Source organism: Falco cherrug, chromosome 5 (genome assembly GCF_023634085.1).
Source record: "Falco cherrug isolate bFalChe1 chromosome 5, bFalChe1.pri, whole genome shotgun sequence".
Classification (NCBI taxonomy): domain Eukaryota; kingdom Metazoa; phylum Chordata; class Aves; order Falconiformes; family Falconidae; genus Falco; species Falco cherrug.
This window is the reverse complement of record NC_073701.1, coordinates 34,878,412-34,901,080: the sequence shown is the minus strand read 5'-3', so window position 1 is coordinate 34,901,080 and position 22,669 is coordinate 34,878,412. Positions and strand designations below refer to the sequence as shown.

General features: G+C 53.9%; 1 protein-coding gene across 3 annotated transcripts; it reads right to left on the bottom strand.

The window, feature by feature from the left end:
• Positions 1-168: 168 nt before the first annotated feature.
• Positions 169-22,200, bottom strand: MICALL1 (MICAL like 1). 3 transcript variants are annotated; one of them, XM_055711711.1, is made up of 16 exons: positions 22,001-22,200; positions 16,010-16,058; positions 12,975-13,116; positions 11,757-11,860; positions 10,890-11,026; positions 8,007-8,587; positions 7,452-7,515; positions 5,977-6,362; positions 5,164-5,642; positions 4,544-4,678; positions 4,095-4,221; positions 3,662-3,752; positions 3,210-3,283; positions 2,743-2,857; positions 2,352-2,398; positions 169-2,052 (listed from the first exon to the last, which is right to left on the bottom strand). In XM_055711711.1, the coding sequence occupies exons 1-16, from the start codon at positions 22,144-22,146 to the stop codon at positions 1,931-1,933; spliced, it is 2,799 nt and encodes a 932-aa protein (XP_055567686.1). In that variant the 5' UTR covers positions 22,147-22,200; the 3' UTR covers positions 169-1,930. The 3 variants fall into 3 exon arrangements, with proteins under 3 accessions (XP_055567686.1, XP_055567687.1, XP_055567688.1); XM_055711712.1 differs by lacking the exon at positions 22,001-22,200 and having other exon boundaries at positions 13,355-16,054; XM_055711713.1 differs by lacking the exon at positions 22,001-22,200 and having other exon boundaries at positions 11,757-11,856; positions 12,975-16,054.
• Positions 22,201-22,669: the final 469 nt, after the last annotated feature.

Below are 22,669 nucleotides of genomic sequence, written 5' to 3'. Positions count from 1 at the left end.
TCCCACTATTCCTGCACAAATCACAGCATAAAGTCTGCCTCCCAATTTCCTTAAGATCCCATCACCTGCTTCTTAGCAATACTCGTCAGCCACTCCCCAAAGCTAGGCAGCACACCCTGTCCCCAGGACAGCGCAAGTACACAAAGGAATCAGAAATCTAAGCCACGATTGTTTTTTAGATCCAATGTTTCTTTTATTTCTGTTCAGGTGAATGGAAGTCATGGAGTTAGTACGGTGTAATTTACAAATCAAACTTCTGACCAGGCACAGGGCCAAGGGGGTGTCAGGCTGCAGCAATCCCGATGGCCTTTGGCAACAGCAACGTGACAGCAGGCTCTAAAGCGGATTTGTTTTTCCTCGGAGAAGAGTTGTGCCTTGGGATCTCCCCTCCCCTACCACTGCTCCTCATCAGCCTGCTGGGGTATGGCAAGAGTGAGACGGCATCACCAGAACAGGGCCGGGCTTGCCACCTCCCGGCCACGGGGGCCACACTGGGATTGAGGAGGGGCTTGGGTCCCTCAGGTTTTGGGAAATGAGAATCCCTTTCTGGAAACACCATGCCAGCCACCTTGCAAGGCACTGCTCCGAGAGCATTTTGGCTAAAGCCTGTTAGGTTTTTAGAAGGGACTGCAGCAGATTGCTCGGGGCTGGTTATGTCTAATTTGCTGATGAGGAGGCATGACAAACAGCTGACCAACCAAACACCCATGAAACACTAATTCAGACTGATCCAACAATTCAATAAATAACTCCTCACCTTGGAGGATAAGGCAGGAAACAAAAATGGAAGGAAGAAGGGATGCTTGGAAGAACACCACTCCCCCATTCCCTCCTCCAATGTACACACATGAACACACACATGACAAATAAAATAAGGGGTTTAAAAAGTTTTTAGGGTGGGTTTGAATTAATCTAGTAAAGGAGGTGTAAAAAATAACCAGCCAACCCCTGCACACTTTTAAAGTATACACAGACGAAGCTGGGTGAAGGTCAGTTGTGACTGTGCCGCCCTCCCCAGCCGCTCAAGGGTGGCACTGGTGAGCAGGGGCACAAGCTTAGTGCCCCTTGCCAGCACTGAGTCAAGTCTTGAGTTTTTCTGCCCTTGCCTGGAAAACGAACGTTCCTCCCTCCCTGTGAAGGCAGCAGTCAGTGGTGTTTAGCAGCAGTGGGGGTAAGATGTCCTGAGTAAGGTGCATAAGCTACATCCTAGCAGCTGTACGCAGTCCCCTTTGGGTCCTCTCAGCCCTGTTGCAGAGCCCGCCAAGCCCTGGCGCTCAAGGGAGGGGACAGCTCAAAATAAATAGGGCACCAGTTATTTTTTTGGCTACGGCTCTAGAGTCTTGTGATGCGGGAGTATTTTCTTAACATTTTAGTTTAGGCCAGTAAAACCCAAAATCCTGATTCTAATGCCAGGGTTTTCTCCTGAAATTAAAAATGGGACAGGAAGGGGACAAGAGCGGGTAGGCAGGGAGGGACAGGCAGACCCAGTCCCATCCTAGCGGAGATCAGAGGCACGTGGAACTGTCACAGTTAGAGCGGGAGAAGGGATGGGGGGCAGTTAGTGCAAGTTTTCCCACAAACACGAAACTCCTTGGCTTGCTTCTCAGTTAATAACAAGAACACAGAATGGGGTAATTATCTGAAAAGCAAATCTGTCTACTCCCCACCTCGTTAGCAAGGCTTCACGGAGGGGATGGTCATGTTCCTCTGCAGTCTCGGGAAGGGGAGTGCTTTGTTGGACTCCCCCACTCTGGGCAGAGGTCTGGCATCTCCCTGGGGCAGCAGCTCTGGTGCCTGGGGAGGGAGCTGGGGGAGAGGCGAGGGGAGTGGAAGGAGACAAGCCCCCCTTCCTGGCAGGCATCCTGGCCAGCTGTGGCGAGGCCAGGGCAGTCAGGCAGCACATCCCTCCCACTGCTGGTGTTCCCCTGCTCTAGCTTTTCTCCTTGGGCGATTTGCTCTTGGAGTCATGCTTGTTGCCCAGCAGCTTAAGCACCTTCATGGGCTTGAATTTGCCTTTCTTCTTGCTTTCAGTCTCCGTCTCCTTGTGAAATTCTGGGGTTGCAAAGGGAGGTTGTTACTGTGGGACGTGGATGGTTGTACACACACTCACACAACAGCAGGGGCAAGGGTGAGAGCTATGAATCAAAGCCCTTCACTGTATGCACACTTCTTTCTAACAGGGGTGCACAGCACAACTGTGCCCCAAACTTTAACAATCCTACAACAAAGGCTCCAGAGTCTACACAGAACAGATTACATCTCTCCTTCTGCACACAATTTCATGAATGCTGCACCTTGCTGGGGTCAGCAGTGAGAACATCACTCCAAAAATCTTCCCAATTGTTTCTTACCTTTCCTTTTAATCATGGCTTCCAACATTTTATCCTCCTCCTCTTCTCTGAAAGAAAGAATGGGAAAGAGATCAGCAATTCAGCCCTGAAAACAGCTGCTGCATTGTTTAAGGCTAAAGAACCTCCTACTTATAAGCCACAGAGGGGCAGATCCATCACTGTGTTGTGAGCATTTGCTACCAGCAGATTAAATCCCACATGCTGCATGTACGGCCCTGTCTTTTCCCACACAAAGCATTCAAAGAGACAAGGACTGGGAAGCCTGGGAAAGACATCAGCAACAGGGACATCTTGGGACACCCCCACAAAGCCACTCATGTGGTGCTGAGTCAGGCAGGCTACACTTTTCCGCTTTTCCCCTCTCCCCTAGCCCACCCCACTCCTTACTCACCTCTGCCGGTCCTCGTCCAGGCAGTTCACAATGGCGTTCCTCTGCTCAATGATGGTCACCAGCTCTTGCATCAGCACCTTCTCCCTCCCTCGGTCCTCATCGGTCCAGTCCTTCTCTACCCAGCCAAATGCCGAGGAAGGACAGGCAATTAAATGGCTGAAGGAGCTCTGAAACTCAGCTTTGGGGCAGACACAATCCCCTGCCACCCTACCATATTGCAGGGCCAGCTGGGCTGGTGGTGCTGTGGAGGGAGAGCCCTGTACGTGGCATCCCATGGGGACAAAAGCAGCATGTCACCACACAAGGCTGGGGAATGCAATGAGATGGGGCAGGACAGCATCTCTAGAGCCAGCTGATTGCACTGACATCCCTAAAGATCTGTTTCTCTTCAAATGAGTCCCACCTAGGCCAGGGGTAGATGATTCCCCGGTGAAAAACGGAGGTAGCTACCCAGCGTGATGCTTTACCTGGCTTGTTGAGGAGGCAACGCAGTTCATACTCCACATCTGACTGCCGCTGCTCCAGGTTCTGTTGCTTGAAGCTGCAAGGGAAGAGGGCACCGTCAAGAACCACTGCAAGTCTCCAGAGATGTGGAACATCATCCTAAGGTACGGGGTGAGCTTGGAAAGAACCACCAGCATGCTGATATTATCCTCTACAGCCAGGGAACCAAGTACCAGCAGGGACCAGCCCTGGCTGCTCAAGGCCCTCCTGGAGGAGACATTGCAGGGACTCTGGTGACTTGCATTGAGTCCGTTCTGAGTGTGTTTTGATAGATTTGTCTGCTTGCCCTCTTTCCCTCCCTTCTCCAGGTCAGGAGGCCATGTCAGGCACTCCCCTGAAAGCACAGTTTCAGGAGGGCTGAGACAGGGCTCCCTGTAAGAGCATCAGTGCCTCCCACATGCTTGCACGTACTTACATGTAGATAAGCTCCGATTCATGGCGCACTAGCACATGCTTCTCATGGATGAGTTTGAACCAGTCCACCAGCAGGCTGTCCTCGGGGCTGTCTGCCAGGCAAAGGGACAAATTAGAGCCACCCCCAGCCCTGCAGGATCCCACCACCCTGCAGCAGGCTGGGCTCTGTCAAGTCAGGAGAGGAGCACTGGGCTAGAGCCAACCTGATCTCAGCCTGTTTCTGAGCCCCAGAGAGACCTTATCTCTTCTCCCACCTGTTTCCATCTCCAAGTCCATGGTATGGCTGTGATCATTCTTGGAGCCCAGCACAGCCCCTTGTGCTCTTCCAACCCCAGCATCAGCAGGGAGGAAGTCACTGCTATCTCCTTGGCTGGACACTGGGCAGCCCTAGGGTCTGTTCTGCCCCACACCCACAGCCAGCCTGCCTCACATACCATTCTCAGCACTGCGAAGTTTTTCCTCCAAGGCCACCCCACGGTGCTCCAGCTGGTCCAGCTGGTGCTCAATGGCATCCATCTCCCCATAGATGTCTTCCTCAGGAATGTACTGATCTGTCTGCACCTGCCAAACCATGAGACTTGCATTACCATCAACCATACAGTTCCCAGGAGTAATCCAAAGGCTGGTCAACACTAATGGGGGTGGAGAGACAACAGAACACTCCACCTAAGTGTGGATCTGAAATCCCCACCCAGCTCTGAAGCAAAGGGAGATCACGGTGCTGCCGTCAGTGGGGTCTAGCCTAAACACGATCCTCCCCAGCCACAGCCACCTGCAGTAACCCCTACCCACACATGCATCCACCGGGAGCATGTATACAGCTACGGCCCTGGGGGTAGTACAGAACTGGCTTTTTCCCATCTGCTCCCGAGGGTCCTTCTACCTTGCGTTTGATCAGTGGGAAGCCATGACCCGGTGCAGGAGGACGAACTGGCTTGGAGCCCTTGGGAGGTTTCTTTGCAGAGGGGGAGGCAGCAGGTGATGGCTTCCGGTTGAAGGGGTTCTCTTTGCAGGAAGACTGCAGAGGGGGGAACAAAAGGAGGTATGTGAGGGTCCAGCAAAGGGAAGGGAAGGGTATAGCATCCCACCAGCTGGGACTAAGCAGACAGGACAGCCCCAGGGTGCGTCTCGCCCCACACCTTCCTAGAGGAGGAACACAGCACTGATCTCAACCAGCAGCCTAGCCATGGGGCAAAAACCAGCTGTGCTCCTGTTTGGCATCAGTTGCCCAGCTTCTCTCTAACAAACACACCGAATTGTTTTCTTTCACGATTCTCTTCCTATGTGCTCTGACCACATGACATCCTGCCTCTTCTCTAGCACATGGGGCAGACAGAGTACAAGCAGAGCCACCATTTAATAAGCACAAGTCTGAGGCCACAGGGGGTCACACACCAAACTGACCTAAAGGGCAAGCCTGGACTTGCGATGTCCACTGTGACCAAGTGATACGTGGGGGAGAAAAGTTCCCTGATATGGATGGGAGGAAGGTCACCATCTCACCTTCAGCTGTGGCTTGGGTGAGGAAGGCGTCTTGGGGCTCCCAGCATCCCCATCTGAAGTCAAGAGGACGGCTGTAGTGCTAGCCCCAGCAGGAGGCTTGGGGGGCAGCCGGCTGGGGCTGGTCTTTAAGCTGCCAGTGGAAACACTCCTGCTGGCATGTGGGGTGCTGGGCTGTGCCTCCCCACTGAAGCTGGCCAGCTCGCTGGAGGAGGAGAAGGAGGAGTTGGTGGAGAGGCTGGCTGGGGCAGCAGGGCTTTCACTGGAAGAGACACTGGCCAGTGGCGTGTCAGTGCTAGAGGTCTTGGTGGCTGTTGGCGTGTGGACAGTGGGTTCAGAGGAGCTTTTGGGCACCGAGACCTCATCGGTGTCACCCGGCACCTTGGCTGAACTCTCAGAGTTGATGCTCTCAAGGCTGAGGGCTGGAGATGGAGTAGAAGACGATGGCTCCGAGTGTGACAGCCTGGAGATGGGGTGGTGGGCTGCAAAGCAAAGGGAGAGCTCAGAGAGGAATAGGGGGGCAGCCAGGAAAGAAGGGGAGAGCAGTATATGCTGGAGGCAGGGGTGAGTGCAAAAGGAATCAGTGTCTCTCTGTCTCCAGAGAAGACAGAAGGGACCCTCCAGCACAAAGGTCTTGCCTGTAAATGCTGTGCTCCAATAGGTAGAGAGGACATGGCTAACACAAGTTCCAGCACAACCATCACTGCATTAAGGCCTGGCCTGCCAAGGTGATGCTGAGGCACCTGGGAAGGGGGAGCCTCCAAGGGGCTGCACAGGTGTTGCAGAGGTCAGATTAGGCAGTGGGAGGAAGCTCACCTAGTGGGGAAGCACTGGGGGCTCGTGGAGCTGGCCGCTTCTTTGCCTTTGGGCTGCTGGTGGGAGTGATGCCATACCAGGGGTGGAGAGGCTTGGCAGCAGTCTCACTCTGCTCCTGCTCAGGCGTGCTCTTTTGGGCAGCAGCACTCTCCTCTTCCTCCTCATCCTCCTCCTCAAAGGGGTTGTATGGTCTGGGGTCTGTGGCGTCAGACCTGCTCTCCTCACTCCTGGCTTTCCCTACCTCCTCCCCATCCTCCTCCTCTGAAGTCCTACTCAGAGTCTCGTGGCTGCTGCCCGGGGGGGGAGGGGGAGCTGGCTTCTTCTTGGGCTCTGCTTGCACTAAGGCCATCCACGGTGGGTCCTTGGCTCTTGCAGCAGCTCCAGCACTGGGGAAAGAGAACGGGAAATCGTTGGTGGGTGGCAACGGTGGAGGTGGCAGGGAGCAGAGACAGGCTGGGATGGCGAGGCACAGGAGAGGAACTTAGCTCTCAGGGGAAAGGACAGACGGAGCAGCATGTTTCCCATGCAGAAGCCAGCTTTCTCATCCAAGGGTGGCCCTAGTCTTCCCCAGACACAAAGTGTCTTGTTCTCTGTGGGCAAACCTACGGGCCTGAGGGAAGCACAGCCTGCCTGACTTGCCTGCTGGACACAACGTTCTAGTTTCTGAATATTATAGCCTCCGTCTGCTAAGCAGTGGTAAAGGCTGAGCTTCATGGGCACAGCTGTTCTCCCCTCCCTGACACCATTCCTACACCCAGCTCTGCTCCCCAGGCTGTGGATGGAGGGGGAGTCGAGATCAGATACCTGCCCGCATGGTCACACTCCCTTCCTACGCTCCAGAGGACTGTTTGTCACCTTATCACCCGAGTGTCCCGCAGCTGGAAGCACCCACCGTTGCTCCTCTGGGGGCACAGCCCTTGGCAAGATGACACCACAGCTCAGTGAATCACTGCTTATGAGGAAAGTGGCCATCACTCGCCACACGCACCCACTCCTTGGCCACTGCAAACGTTGGGTGCTCATGCTACCTCCGGCCCAAGAGCAGGCAAGAATGAACCAGCACCCATGGGCTCCTGGTAAGAGCCCAGGAGATGTAAAGGTTGCAGCCAGGTACTCACAATGTCCCTGCACCAGACCTTTCCCAGGACAAACCCTCCACAAGCCAGGCAAGTGTCCCCTTCTCAGCATCCACAAGCAGGACCATTTCAGAAGGCACGTGGCAGTCTGCATGTGCCACAGAAATGCCTTCCTGAAGTCCCCACACTCTTTAAAAACCCTGAGAGACAAAGACCCTGGGAGATACAGACAAATACTGTCAGTCTTACTGTACTGGCCTGGCACCCATTAAGGGAAGGGGCCTGATCATAGCCTACATCCTCCTAAAAGCAGGGGCTGACAGAGGTGGGAGAGGAGCTGTCCCTATAGCCCCACGCTGCTATGTGGTTTGCAGGTGATCTGTGAAGAGAAGGACGTACCGATCAGAGGAGCAGGGTCTCCCTCGGGGTTTTGGGACAGGGGGGCTGGGTTCAGGTGCCCTACCTAGAAAGACACAGGGTCAGACTGTCACAACACCAAAAGGACATGAAGAAAGAAGTTAAATCAACATGAGGTACCTCTTATACATCTTTCTGCAGGAGGCTGGCTCTTCCCACTCTCTGAAGACCTCACAGCATTTCTCCCACAATTGGTGCAGTCAGTCAACCCCAAACATCCCCTTTTGCCTTTTTTTTCCCACCCCACGAGCTGCACCTGGAGACCTGATGTGCCCCCCCTGACCCCACACCTGCAAACTGCTCTAGCGCGGAGCTCTGGAGAAACGTAAGGGAGCAGGCAGGTGTGAAACCTAGTGCTGCTCTCCCCACCAGGGGGATGGCTGGCAATCCAAAGCTCAGTGTCTGAGCCCGAGATTTGTTCAGAGGCAGAAGGGTGTCAGGCTGCAAAGAAGGAACAAAACTCATCCCACCTGCAGCCAACCACCTCGGCGGCTGGGAAAACCGAGGGTAACCCCTACCATCACTGTGCTCTCTTACCATTCACGACGGCAGGCCCACACTCGCTGCCCTCGCCCTGGAGAGTGGACCTGGGCCGCGGCACTGGGTGAGAGGTCGGAGGGGAGAGGGCCGACATGTCCGCAGCCCTCCTTGGGGCAGGGGTGGGTCGCATCTCCCTGAGTCGTCCATCCAGTGAGCTGGCTTTGTCCTGGCTGAGCACTGTGGGCTTGCTGGGAAGGGGAGGTCTGGGGGGAGTTTGGGGGACAGGTGCCTCGTTGCCTGCATGAGCAGGGGCCATCGCTGTCTCTGCTTTGCTGGGCATGTTGTCCTTCTCCACAGGGCCAGCAAGCCCCTCTGCAGGCATATGGGTCTCTGCCACGCTCTTCAGGGAGTCGCCATCACTCTTTCCCACCTCTGCTCCTGTGGGGAGGGTATCCTCACCCACGCTGCCAGCCCCAGTTTCAGTCCTCAGCTCTGGGGACCGTCGGTCTGGGCTGGGCCTCCGCTCCACCCTTCCACTCATGGCCAGTTTACCACGATGCTGTGTGCAGACAAAGGTCCCTGCCTCTGACCCGGGCTTGTATGACCCTGGGAGCAGTGTGCTGGAGCATTCCTTACACCTGCCAATAAGAAGAGAGAGCCCCATGAGATGGGGAATGCCATCCTGCCCCTCAGGGAACGCAACACACCTGGGAGATCCTTACAGGACCATGGAGTTGATTCCCACCCCTGCTAATAAATCCTAGCACAGTCTTGGGGAAGCCATTCAGGAAAGGAGAGGAACAGAGAAACATCACCATTGCACTATATGAACCCATGGGGAGTTCACAACTCAAATATTGTGCACATTTGTGCTCCTCCTCCAACTCAGAAAAGATCTAATAGATGTGGAAGGGCAACACTTGGTATTGGGATATCACACGGTTTCCAGGCCTGGAAAAGCAGAAACCCATAGTTTTCTGGGAAAAGATGCATCTGGTGGGGGACGGGACAGAGAGCTACAAGATCACATGTGGTGGCCCTGGGAGGAGGAGAGGGATCAACCACATCAACAATTCACAGACATGAAACAGGGAGTATCAACTGGAATTAGGGGCAGGTGGTTCAGAACTGGCACAGGAAGGCTACAGGCTCCCTTGCGGGTGCCAAGGGTCTAGGCAGGTTAAAGAACTGTCAGACACATTTGTGTGTGTGTGTGTGTGCGTGTGTGTGAGAAATATAAGAAACCCTCCAAACTCTGAGTATTAAATAAAACTATGCCAATTCCAACTCAGGAAATCCCTATGCTGGAGGCTTGAAGAGCAGTCAGGAGAAGCAGCATACAAGCCTAGCCTGGTCTCATGCTCACCCTTGCTGGTGCTGACCATGAACCCCACCAGGGTCATGGCCTTTGGTTGCAAGGACGCGGGAATGACACAGTAGGCCTGTTCTTACACTCTGCCTTGCCTGTTGAAACTGGGCTAATAGCTTCCCTGTCCTTTGCTGTCTGCCACATCTCCTTGGATCATCCACTCTTTCCTCACTGAGCCTTTGAATCCTCCCTAATGAAGCCCTCCAGGCGCTGGCAACCAAGTCAGCCCTTTTCCACCTGGGAAGAGAGGTGGATAGCTTACATGAAAGACAGCCAAGGGCAAGGGGCTGATCAAGCACTCCCATGAAAACCAAGCTTGTTCTTTCTTGTCTGAATACCTGGTGCTTGCAGCAGCTGGCTGCCCTATACTGCAAGCAGCTACTTTTGGTGAGGAATTCTGCTCTGGGTGTCCACTAGATGTAGAGCAGAAGTGCGAGGACACAGAGGCTCTAGAGAAAAGGGGTATGATGAAATGAAGAGATGGCAAGTTCAGGCAAGGGGAAAAAAAGGTTTGTTTTGGTTTTATCTCTGCCAACCCACAGAAAATGCTGCCACAGGACATTCCTGACCAAACAGCACCCATGAACCGGTGGGGGGAGGGGGGAAAGACAAGAAAAGCATAAGAAAGCAACAAACTTGGGATAAAGTTAGAGATCTTGCTGCTCAGTCCTAAGGGCCATGAGATGTGCCAAGGCAGACACAGCACCTCTACTATTCCTGGCCCATGAACAATGCTGCACCTGCACCTCAAAGCTCCTGTTTTTGCCCCAGTTGCAGATGGGAAGCTTGATGGGCCCCAGCTCAGCCCCCCTCCTGTAATGTTGTTTGTATGACACATCCCCAGCTGGTTTAGGCAGGCGAATGAGGTCTCCTGCAACTTCGCAATGGCTCAACATTTCTGTCCTCCGATGCCAGCTGCCCACTTGCCAGTTCTTGTCCTGTGGCCCACATGAGAGCTCTCATCCCTTCACCTTCAGAGCAGGGAAAGCAAGTAAAATGACTTCACAGCTGCTGCAGGTAAGGACCTGCACCACAGAGCTGCTGACGTCTAATCCCTCATTCCTCAGTTTGGTAACAGTCTGCAGCTCTCCACATGCTCCCCTGAGAGTTCAGCACCACCTCAGGCAGCATGGGAGCCTGTATATCCAGTTGAGGATGCGGAGTGTAGGTGGAAGGAGGTCTGTAGGATGATGTCCTGGCTTAGACCCTACTGGAAGGTGGTGGTGGTGGTTCTGAGTAGGCAGGTGGTAAAGAGGCAGAACATCGTGGTTTATGAAGGCAGCAGAAACACAAGGTGCTGGGATCCCAAGTCAGTGAAGCGGGAAAGCATAAGACAGCAGGGGAGGCAGGGAGCAGGGGAGGTAAGCAGCACAGAGCTGGACACAAGGGGCTAGTCAGACCTTTGGGACAGGGGGCTGGCCCGCAAACAGACCCTTGCCAGTATTATTTCAGGCACTGTTGTTAATGCTCCATACTGCCCAAGGACACAGACAAGAGACAGGGTGCAGCTGGCCACAGACCTCCAGTTTGCTGAGAGAGTGGCCGCCCCACCAGGCCTGGCCATGACATACCTAAAGCACTGGCGGTGGTAGAGCTTGCCCTCGGCCAGGTAACGCTGGACCAGATGGACATGCTGCTGGCAGGCGGCGCAGGTACTGCTGAGTGTCGTGCGCTGGGACTGCTCCGACAGGTCCGAGGGGGCATCATCCTGAGACACAATGCACGGGGAGTTCAGGATAGGGGCCATGAGCTGCTCCCCAGCCCATGGCTCCTCCAGAGCAGCTGTTCTGGGTGCAAAGCCTAACACTGAGTGTTTGTGGCACAGCTCAGGGGCTGACCTCAGGGGCTGACAATGCACAGAACAGCTGTCCCCGAGCCCAGGCGCAGACAGGCTGCCTATTCCCAAATTAGAAGGGGCCAGTCCAAAAGGTGTCTTGCCCCTGTCTAGGGCCGAAGGGCTGTGGAAGGGACTAATGTAAACCGCAGGCATCAGGGACCAGCAAGAGGAACCCCTTCTCTCTGGAAAATGTGCCAGCCCAGACATCTGCTAAAACCTGAAATAAAGGGCCAAGAAAGAAAAAGGCATCTTATCTGTTCCTCTAGTCCCACATTCCTGCTCTTTCCTCATCTACAGGGTTACCCTCCCATAGGAAGGAGGGCGCTTATGCCCTGGGTAGCTCAAGGAACCACCTGGCACCAATCTGCCAAACCTCTTGCCTGCCATGGACTAATTTCAGTCCAGAGACTCCTAGAGAGAAATCACTCTCTCAGCTGGGTCCCTCAAGGCACCAAAATCGCAGACACCTCTCCCACCCAAAATAAACAGGTAGCTCCCTGCAAAGATCTGTCCTCCTGTGATGGGCTCTCTCCCATCTCCTCACCTGCCACGCAGGGAGCAGCACTGCCTCAGGCTGGCTTTGAATCAAGAAATTAGGTACCTGCGGTGCTGAGGGACCCTCCACCACAGCCACGGGCTTCTTGTGGGACAGCAGAGGAGGTGAGGAGGCAGCAGCTGGGCGCTTCATAGGCGGAGGGATGCTGGCTGGAGGCAGAAGGCAAGGAGGATCAGGAACAGAGGAGCAGTGACTCACACCACCCATGTGGGGGGAGGGGAAAAAGAAATCATCTAGCCTTGTGACACAGGACGGGACTTGTCGCTCCTGACACTTCAGTGCCTATTTTAGGTGGATGAGACAAACACAATTAAATAATGGTTTGGCTGCGGGGCTGCCAGAGAGCTTGGCCCTGCTGTGGATCCCCTTCTGTGGCTCAGGGATACCAGCCTCTCACTATGATTTGATTTACTCATTAAATGCTGCTTGGATTCCTTGTAGTCAACTCCCTAAGCAATGCTCAAAGCCCAGAGCACTCCGGGTAGCTGCTGATGTATTATTATGACCGACTGGGCCCCAGGGCTTCTGGGCTGTCAGTGTGTCTGTGAAGCATCTCTTGCCCATCAAGGCTGGCACTCACACAGCAGTCCCCAGCGGGAGTCCTTGGCTGGGAGGCCAGCATCCCTGGAGAATTATACAGATGTGGAAGAGATTTATCTGATGTTGTGGCTAGAAAGCAGAGCAGAGGAGACCTGGAGCTCTCGTCTCCACCCAGGAGCGATTCCCTGCAAAAGCTGTTTCAGAGCAGCATCCATCTCAGGTTGTGGTTGCAAGGACAAGATGAGCTGATTTGAGACACTCCACCCTGGCTCCCCTCCCTCTGTCCTCCAGTCACTTTACACTTACCGATGTGATAAAAATCATCTGTGGTAGGCGGGTTGCCTATCGAGCTTTCTCTCATTTTGGTGGGTTAAAGCAGATCACAAGAGGGGCTGATGAACACCAGGGGTGGTGGCCCAACCCAAGCAGCAGGAATGCAGCGTGGAGGGAGGAGAAACAAGGCGTTCCTCTTTCCGCAGCCTGAGCTGTTAAATCACTCCCCACCTCTTGTGAAATCTTGCCCTACTGCACTCCTTGTTCTAGGCCTTTCTCACAAGCACCAGTGAGATCCAGGAGAGGCAGGTACTACCCACTCCTCTCCCTTTCCCCACAAACACACATGGCACCCATTTGCCACAGGAAGGAGGAAGCACAGGGTAATGCTGAGTTTCTTATACTCAAGCGGGAGCAAACTGGAAACCAGAGGGGTGGGAGGACACTCACCTTGGCTGGGGTTGTTGAAATGGTTGTAATACTGAGACACGTAAGTCATGATGCTGAGGCAGTCAGGGACTTTCATGGAGACCATGTCGTTGGGATCTAGCAGGGCTGGGATGCCCAGCTCCCGCTCTGCCAATTCAAAGGCCTGCAGGAACAGCAGAGAGAGGCATTAAGGAGAGAAAACTGATGTTCTTTGAAAAATAACAGAGAAACCAAGTTGAAGGACTCTGGGGAAGGTTAAGTAGTAACCCTGTGGCATCTGTGACAGAGGCTCCCAGACGTGCCGCTTGACTTGAAAGGTGGCATCAGAAGCAAGGGAACAAGTTGTTCCAGCTGCCCTTTCCTCCAAGTCATTTCAGCTGCCTGTGCCCCTGGCAACTCACCTGAGAGGTCTTGTCCTTTGGCTGCTGCACTAGGACAGTGAGGGTAACCCTCAGGAGGTCTCAGTTTTCACTGGAAAAAAAACCCAGTGTTTTTTCAGCCCATGAAATGGGCATACCACCAGGCCTGTAAAGGGCCTAAGGCTGGGAGATACTTCCAGCGACACAGCCAAATGCTGGCTTTACTGAGCAGTGTCCCCAGCCACCCCAAATACTCACCTCACAGGAACACCAACTCTGCCCATCCTTTCACGCTCTGGGGTGCTACATCTTCCCCTCCCACAGTTAACATAGCTATCCTGGCTCAACAGCCAGCAGCCTGCCATGTACAAACCACTTCAGTACTTTTCTGTGTCACAGCAAGCAGAAACAACAAGGACATTGTGATAAGAAGCACACAGCTCCTACAGCTGCATATACGGCTACTTAAAAGGAAGGAGTGAAGGAGGAAAATAGGTGTTTCAGAGCTTCCCACTTAGCAGTGTATGTGGATTACTGGCTATACGCCAGCCATCCCACTGTTGTGTCAAGGGCAGCATACCCACACTGATCTCCAAGGGAGGGGGGATGCAGGACTACAGCAGGGACCAAAGAGAAACCAAGTCAGGAGGGGAACAGTGTGGTGTGGGCACTAAATGGTGAGGTACCAGGTGCAGGATGTGGGTAAAGCCTGAAGGTGCCTGGTTTCTGGGGCACAAGATGCTGTGCAGGGTGTGGGATCTAAAGAAAAGGAACGGAGAAATACATGAAAATGGATATTTGCAGTAACCGGGGGTGTAAAATGCCCCCCGTGGACACGCAGCTCTGCTCAGCTTGGCTTCAAGCTGGTTCTCTGGACAGAGCCTTGCTGAACACAAGGCTGCAAGCAGCAGGGAGCAAGGAAAGACCCCAGCTTAGGGGTCACTAACAGGACAAGAAACCCATTGTGTGGCTCCTGAATGCGAAAAGATAGCTGCTAATGGCAAATGACCCAAAATAACCCAAATGACCTAGCTGGACTCATCTTGGGAAGGTGATGGCCCATGTCTCTCCATGGACTATGAGATGGAGCCGGCAGCAACTAGGTCTTTCAGCAAAAAAATCAAGGCTATTGCTGCTCTGTCCTACCATTAGTCTGTGGGGCTGGGCTTCTCCCCATTCCCCACTGCTTACTTCTACTATTGGCTCCAGATGTCCCAAGCAGAAGCACAACATAGGAACCAGCCCAGGTCCAGCATGACCTTCCTCTCTGCTGATACCTGTAGTAAAACTAGCTTCCAGCTTCCATCGTGTAATGGGTTTGGTTTGCATGGCAAGGTTTTGGGGGGAGGGGTGGCTACAGAGGTGGCTTCTGTGAGAAGCTGCTAAAAGCTTCCATTGTGTCCGATGAAGCCAATGCCAGCAAGCTCCAAGACAGACCCACCGCTGGCCAAGGCCAAGCCCATCAGCAGCAGTGGTAGTGCCTCTGGGATAACATATTTAAGAAGGGGGAAAAAAACAATCTGCACAAGTTGCAGTGGAAGAGAGGAGTGAGACTATGTGAGAGCAATCTGCAGACACCAGGGTCAGTGAAGGAGGAGGTGACAGGCGCTGGAGCGGAGATTCCCCTGCAGCCCATGGTGAAGCCCATGATGTGGCAGACTGTCCCTCTGCAGTCCATGGAGGTCCATGGTGGAGCAGATAGCCACCTGTAGCCCATGGGGAACTCTGCACTGGAGCAGGTGGATGCCTGGAAGAGGCTGTGACCTGTGGGAAGCCTGCGCTGAAGCAGGCTCCTGGCAGGACCTGTGGCCCCATGGAGAGAAGAGCTCACGCTGGACCAGGTTTTCTGGCAGGACTTGTGACCCCACGGGAGATCCAAGCTGGAGTAGTCATTCTTGAAGGAATGCACCCCATGGAAGGGACCCACACTAGAACAGTTCATGAAGACCTGCAACCCTTAAGAAGGACTCATGTGGAGAAGTTCATGGAGAACTGTCTCCCACGGGAGGGACCTCACAATGGAGCAGGGGAAGAGTGTGAGAAGGAGCAGCAGAGAAAACGTGTGATGAACTGACCAGGACTCCCATTAGCTGTCCCCCTGCACTGCTCGAAGGGAGTAGGTAGTTTAGAATTTGAGCATACAAGAAGGGAGGGGTGAGAAGGTGTTTTTAAGTTTCGGTTTTAGTCCCCATTATCCTACCCTGATTTGAATGGTAATAAATTAAACTAATTTCCCCAAGGTGAGTCTGTTCTGCCCGTGATGGTAACTGCTAAGTGATCTCCCTTGTCTGGACCCATGAGCTTTTTGTTGTATTTTCTCTTCCCTGTCCAGTTGAGGAGGCGAGTGACAAAGCAGCTTTGGTGGGCACCTGGCATTCAGTTAAGATCAAACCACCACACGCTGCCTGCAAGTGTGGAACAGCTGAGGTCAAGAAGATGTGGCACCGTTTTAATCTTCACCTGAGATGTTGTCTTGGCAACTATCAGGATACCCATCTTATCTTCCCTTCAGTACAGGCTAGAAGCTGGTGTTTCAGATTCCCTTATGTTTCCAGAGAAGCTCCCCCCTGTTACTTACAAACACAGATTTTTCTTACACCCTCACCACCATCATGAAGTCTTCCCACACTACGTGACCTCCATCAAGTCATTCTCACATCCCTTCTTCCTTCTGTACACTGATTAATGGGGACTTACCAAACGATTATTCCCATAGACATCATCCTTGGAGAGAGAATCAAAGTCTCTGAAATAAGAAAGCACAAAAAAGCCACATGAGGTGCAGAGGAAAAGTGCCCCAATGCCACCACACGAAGGTTCTCAGGACAGCCAACTTTACAAGTCAACATATAAGACCCTAGATAAACAAAACCTTGGCAAATCAGATTTCAGGTTGAAAGGGACAAAGAATGTCATGCTCATCTCTTGTTACCTGCTTCTCCTGCCCTCATGATTAAAGGCTGCAGAAACACCAGGGCCATGTTCTGATTAGCACCCCACAAGGTTGCACTGAAGGGTGCACAACATCACCCCAAACCTCCCCCTCCAAGGTCACCGGCACAACAGCAGGAGGAGGAAGAAGCAGCAGATCCCGCACCTCAAGAGAAAGAGCCACCTGTGCTAGATCTTTCCCTTGTACAAGGGTCCACAGACAAACAGCCCTGCACCCACCTTAAGAGAGCTGAGGTCACCTCAGGATTTGGGGTGACACAGAAGGTGTTAAACCGCACTTCTGTCCTTGCTTGCTCCCCCAACACTCAGCCTGCTGAATGCAAGGCACTCGGGGCACAGAGAGGAACCCCAGCAGTTCCCAACCCAGGCATTTCACATTGTTCCCCTGGATCCCTTTTGGGGGGATCAATCAGCCCAGCCACAGGGATCAACTAGCTGCTCTCCTCAGAGCAGCAGAAGGCAGAGGGTTAAAGCGATCTGCAGGTTTTCAACAGAAGGGGAAAAATACAGGAAGGAGTTAGTTATGCCTTTTGCATATGCGCGTGGGTATAATGTGTGAAAACAGCATCACGCTAAAGGGATCACAGTCCCTTCCTGCCAAGGATCTCAGCTTTGTTACCAAAAAAATCTCATGCAGCAGCTCGGTGTGCCTGTGAGCTGGATTCACAAAGGAGGACACAGCCCAGAGGGGTCGAGGGTCAGGCAAAGCCACCCCAGTGGCCCAGAGAGAGGTGCCAAAGCTCAGGAGACTGACCCTGGAAAGACAATTCAGATTGAGGGGAGGAGCATGTCCCCCACCCCAAAGGTGGTGCGCAGGAATCGGGCAAGATGGCAAATCCTCAGCTGTGCGCCTGCAGAGAGGGTCTGCGGGAGCCTCCCTTCCTCCATCCCCCTTTGGATTTTATTGCCTTTTCCTGTAACACTGACCCAGTCCACCCCGGCACCACACCGCAGGGCCACCGGCCCCTTCTCGAAGCCCTTCACCCTTTCACGCGCCTTTCCCAGTGCTGCAGAGGAAGTCCATGACGAGCTCAGGAAGATTCTCCCATCTGCCCGAGCCACCACAAAACCACATTTCCTTCGTTCAAAAGCAAGAGGCTGCTGGTGCCATTTCCTCCCAGATAAATTAAACCACGGCCACTGGCTGCCACGGGACCAAATACAGCAGACACGTGGAAGATGGGTCAAACATTCAGCTCTGTGTTTAGCACCTTCTGAAAGCTCATGCAAATACGTGCACAGAACTCAGCATATTCAAAATACCACTTTTCCCTCTCCACATGCTGGTGAGAGAAAGCTTCAGCCTAGTGAAAACCTGTGCCTTTTTTGTATTTATGACTAATCTCCACTGGGAGATTTTTTTCCCTCCAAGACTTTTTTTTTTTTTCCCCTAGAGAACTCCTTTAACCTTGCTGTTACTTTTTTTCCCTTTTAAAGAAAATACCAGCTTGGGAACACAGGAGAAGTGATGACAGCAAAGTTATACATCAACTGCCCTCTAAACATTCACGACCTTCATTTTGAATGCCCTGACTTTCAGGATATGGGAGTGGTGCAGCTGGAAGCTCAAAGACTCCTTGGTGGCCTGGGCTGGGAGAATATTTTTTGACAGGCATAACACCATGTCCACTCTGCCCCAGCGAACCAAAGCCATTTTAGTAAACCAAGGCAAATCTGCCTGGGAAAGGAGATGCCAGCAGAGAAGATGTAAAATTCGAGAGGTAACAGGGGGGCTACCAAACAGCAAGGGAATAGAAGATTTTTTTCCATTAATGTAGGATTACAGCCTCTCAGCTTTTACCCAAGATGTGGAAGTCCATCAGTACGAGGCCCCAGGGATCACCGTTTATTGAGTTCCTCTCCACTGCATTTTCCAGCTCCCTCTCAGAACAAGCCAAGGAGGACTGTGCTGACCTCCATCACATATGACACGAGCGGTCCCACATGCAGCTATGTTGCATCTCCATGCATGTTCCCTGTACCAACGTGCAAGGAGCATAGCTTCTCAGGTATGGGGGAAAGTCACCCCGGGCATACCCCTTTCCTCTTTATAAACTGCCTCATTTGCAGAAAGACCAGAACTTGCCATCCTGCAGCTCCATGACATGTGGCTGCATGTCACATTATTATCTTGCCTTGATTTCACCAGCCTTTCATCCAGCTCTGCTCAGGCTCCTCTCCTGATAACATACCAGTCCCAGGGATTCAATGTAAAAGAGGGAAGACTCTGGCTATCCCAGCTGAACAACTGTCTTGACTCAGCAAACCCCAGCATCGTAGCATATCATGGAGTAATATTTCCACGCAAATAACATCCCAAATGCTTACCTAATTAGATACATACAGAGCCACTAAGCACTCCGGGGTTTAGGGCAGCTGCCAGGGAACACAGCAGGCCAAGGGAAGGGGGATGGGTGTGCCATACAGCTAAAACCAAAGCAAATTCCTGGATTCCTCAAATATAAATCATGAGCACTTTAACGGCAGTGCCGCATAATAAGCCCTTCAGCTTTCCAGGTCTTGTCAGGGAAATGCAGGCAGTACAGAGGAAGGAACAAACGAGATTTGTGATCCTGCCTGTAACTAAATCCATGGCTCTAGGGACAAAACAGCGTTTCTAACACACGGCTCTCATCTCCTGTTTTCCTCAGGCCTCCATCTCTCTCAGCAGTTCAAAGGCATGTACCATGCTCTTATTCTTCTTGCCCTCGAATGCCAAGAACCTCCCCTGAGCTCCAGGGAGGCTGCACAGCTTGGGATGCTGAAAGATGCTTTTTGCTTCACTAAGCTGCAGCAAATGCCTTGTAAACACTAATTCCATGCTTTAGATTTCTAGAGCACTGAACAAACAAACTCATTAATCCCCCCAGTTCACTGTCAAGTTGGCCTGGAGGCTTCCAGCTTAACTGACAAGGGAAAAGAAGATATTAAGTGTCTTGCCTCAAGACCACACAGCCAGCAGTCCAGTCAGAGGCTATATCTAGGTTTCCCGTTTCCCACTTGGGAGAGAGAGAGACAGGGAAACCAAGCGAGGTGCATACAGTAGCAAAGCTAGAGTCAGGGACTTTCAGCTTCATGGTTCAACACACAGGTCCTGCAGGCAAGCACCTCATCCTTGGTGGTCAGTTCAAGACACCTTTAGCCAGATTCAGTAGACAGCAAGCATTGCCAGTCTACTTCCTTCAAAAAAACGACCATGTTTCCAAGAGCTCTGCACGAGCTTCTCTGAAGCTCTCCAGCGGAACATCCCTCTGTCTTATCCCATCGTAATAGTGTTCAAATCAGGGGTCATGTGGAAAACTGTCCTCAGCCTCACTAACCCGTACGTACAGCCTTTTATGACAGCCTCTTCCCCAGCATGTCACCTGTCAGCATAGCAGCACACAGGGGAGTGTCTGGGCAGGGTCAAACAACTAGGACAGATCAACAGCCACCACAGCAGCAAAAGAAAGCCCAGAGGCTCGTGGTGCCAGAGGAGTGGTGGCACACAGGTAGGAAAGAGAGCTCTAGCTCAGCTCTTGTACGGATGTGCCCGTTCCTCCCCTCTGTGACCCAAGGGGAAGCCAGCAGGAAGCAGGGAAGCAGCTGACTACAGAGGAACTTTAGCTTTTGGGGAGCAGCACAGCTGTCTCATGCAGGCCAGGCAGCCCTGCACAAAGGAAGACCACACAAGGTCAGAAACGTACTTGCAGATCCCTGCCAAGTCCCATTACCAGGCTGACTGAAAACACTTTAGAAGAAACGAAGGGCAACCATTTTTGCTCTGCCGTCAGGAGATTTACTGCCTCTGATCCGATCTTCCCACTTCCAAATCGGGACAGGCTGAAGAAGCTGGAATCAGATGAAATGATGCTACTCTCCTGACCACCTTCTGAAAATCCTTCTACAACATGCCATGTCCTTGTAAGGCCCTGGGCTTTGTCTCTACAATACAGCTCGTGCAGAAAACCTGTGAAGCATTTAGTTAGGACATCTGCCAAGAGCAGATTTAAGCCCGCTGACAACTTAAGAGCAGCGGTTGCTGCTTAATGGGATGGTAAATATGGTTAATGGGAAAGCATCAGGTGGTTTTAGTGGTGTTTATCGTAAGCTTTTGCTGAACCTCTGCTTTTTAGTTCCCCATTACTGTGCCACTTAAAAAATAAATAAAAAAATTCAGAAACACAGTGATTGCAAGTGTTCCTGTCCTTAATTTACCTCTTCTCCTCCAGCAGCCTTGCAACTGGGAGCATTTTCAGAGGCTCTATTCTAGCTGGTCAGAGCGAGCCATACCCCCCAGGAGCTGCCAGGACACAAGGCCACGCAGCTCCCTCAAGACCCAGAGCGATGCAAAGCCACCGTGTAGAGATGCCCTTGGTGGCTCCCAAATGCCACACTGAGGGTTTTGTAGCAGCCACCTGAAACACAGCAGGTAGTAGTTTGGTTTCTAGCCTACCTGTTCAGCTTCTCATTTTAAGAACACAGGCCTGTTTTGCCCTCCCATGGACACCACAGCTCCACAGTGGAGTGACTGTTAACTTTCTGCTTGCTAGAAGTTGCTGTTGTGACAGAAGGCCATCCCAAGGCCAGCTCAGAAAACAGGATTTGGTCAATTCAGGCAACCTCAGAGGAAAAAACACCAGTCCTGGAGCAGAATGTGATGGGGGATGCACCACCAGGCTTTGCTAACAGGCAAGTAGCGCATGCATGCCAGAGGCATGGCAAGGTGGGGCCATGCCTACCTGCATTGCAAGGGCTACCAAAGATTAGAGCAGACAGGAGGCGGATTCCCAGCAGTGCTGGGGCACGCAGGGTTATAACAGCAGGTTGGGGCAGATTCCTTCCAGCAGATCAGCCAGTTTCTCCAGCCTGACACTGTGCCCTCAAGCAATCCTAAACTCACTGTCTACCTCTTGAAACTCACATTCCCCCTCAGAGCTACCCTGCAAAAGGGAGGCTGATGAAGGAAACTCAACTCTAAGCCATCTGCCAGTGGAGGCTAGCAAGGCTGGATATCCCCGCTGGTATATGCTACCTCCTGCTTTCACTGCAGCATCCACAAAAAACAAGCTGGAAGCAGCAACCTGGTCTCTGCAAGTTTTGGAGTGGCTGCCTGTGGCAGCCAGGAAATGTCCCTGTGCCGGGCAGGCCCCTGGTCCTGGGGAAGTGGGAACGTCCACCTCTTGCAGAGAAGAAACTCCCACACGCCCAACTGCCGGCACCATGCCTCCTCCCTGGCAGGTACGGCTCCCAGCGGGTGCACGGGCCTTGCCCACCGCCACGCTCCCCTCGGCCTTAACACACATGACTGCTGCTAACCCCGACCTTGATGTCTTTGTGCGCCCAGGTCAGAGAGCTGCTTGCCCAAACGCGGCACCCTCCATCCCGGTACCCAATTATTTCAGAAGGCGCCGGAGCCACCGCTGCGCTCTCTGCCCCCGAAGCCCACCGCCCCTGCACGGAGAGGCCGTCCCCCCGCCAGCCCTCCCGGAGCGGCCTCCGACGGCGCCTCCATCGCCCTGCGAGCCCCCGCCCGCCCCAGCAGCCGCCGGGGAGCTGCAGGGGGGCACGGACGGCCCAGCCCCTCCATAAACGGGGCTCCCGGCGCCCCCCGCACCGCAAACCTGCGGGTCCCCCCCGCTCTTCCTCTTCCTCCCCCTGCGACCGCAGGCCGGAGTCGGGCCCCGCGGCGCCCTGTCCGGCGCGGCGGGAGAGGCGAGGCCGGTGCCGCGCGGCCTGCACCGCCGCCGCACTCACAGGAGGTCGGGCCGGTGCCGGTGCAGGATAGCGCAGAAGGCCAGGCCGTCGCGGAAGGAGGCGCTGAGGTCGCGGATCTCCACGCCGCGGTACCCTTCGCACTGCCGGCGGCACCAGGCTTGCAGGGCGCCCCGCGGGCCCGACATGGGGGCGGCCGCTCCGACTGCCGCCGCCGCCCGCTGCCGCCGCGAACCCAGGGGCGGGGCGGGGCCGAGGGGGCGGGGCTGAGGGGGCGGGGCCCAGGGCTCCCCGGGGCCGCGCGCTTGGCGGGCGCCTGGCCCGTGGCCCCGCGCGGGAGGAGCGCGGCAGCCCGAGCCCCGAGCGAGGCGGGGGGCGGCGGGGCGTGCAGGAAGCACGGGCGAGAAGGCGGCAGCGCGGTCCCCGGGAAGGGGGAGCCGCGTGTCCTGGGAGCGGCTCCCGGCTCCCAGGCGGGGAGGGCAGGAGGCTGGGGAGGCGCACCCGCGCCCTGGCTCTCCCCAGCTCGAGGAAGGCTGAATTCTCAAGAGCAAAGCCCTGACCAACAGTTGCAGTCTTTTTTCCACTTGGTCCCCGAAGGAGAGGGAGGACAGCACGCAGGAACTGAGAACAGTTGGGACAGAATTCAGTTTAACTTCAGCTAAAGAAAAGAACCAGCAGGCAGCCTCCCTTCCAGCCCTGCCGGCATAAGCC

Coding starts and splice junctions, on each gene's coding strand:
- MICALL1 (XM_055711711.1), bottom strand. CDS start 22,146: ATGTCGGGCCCGCGGGGCGCCCTGCAAGCCTGGTGCCGCCGGCAGTGC. Junction 16,059..22,000: donor CGGCACCGGCCCGACCTCCT/GTGAGTGCGGCG, acceptor TTCTTATTTCAG/AGACTTTGATTCTCTCTCCA. Junction 2,053..2,351: donor AGCCATGATTAAAAGGAAAG/GTAAGAAACAAT, acceptor TTGCAACCCCAG/AATTTCACAAGGAGACGGAG.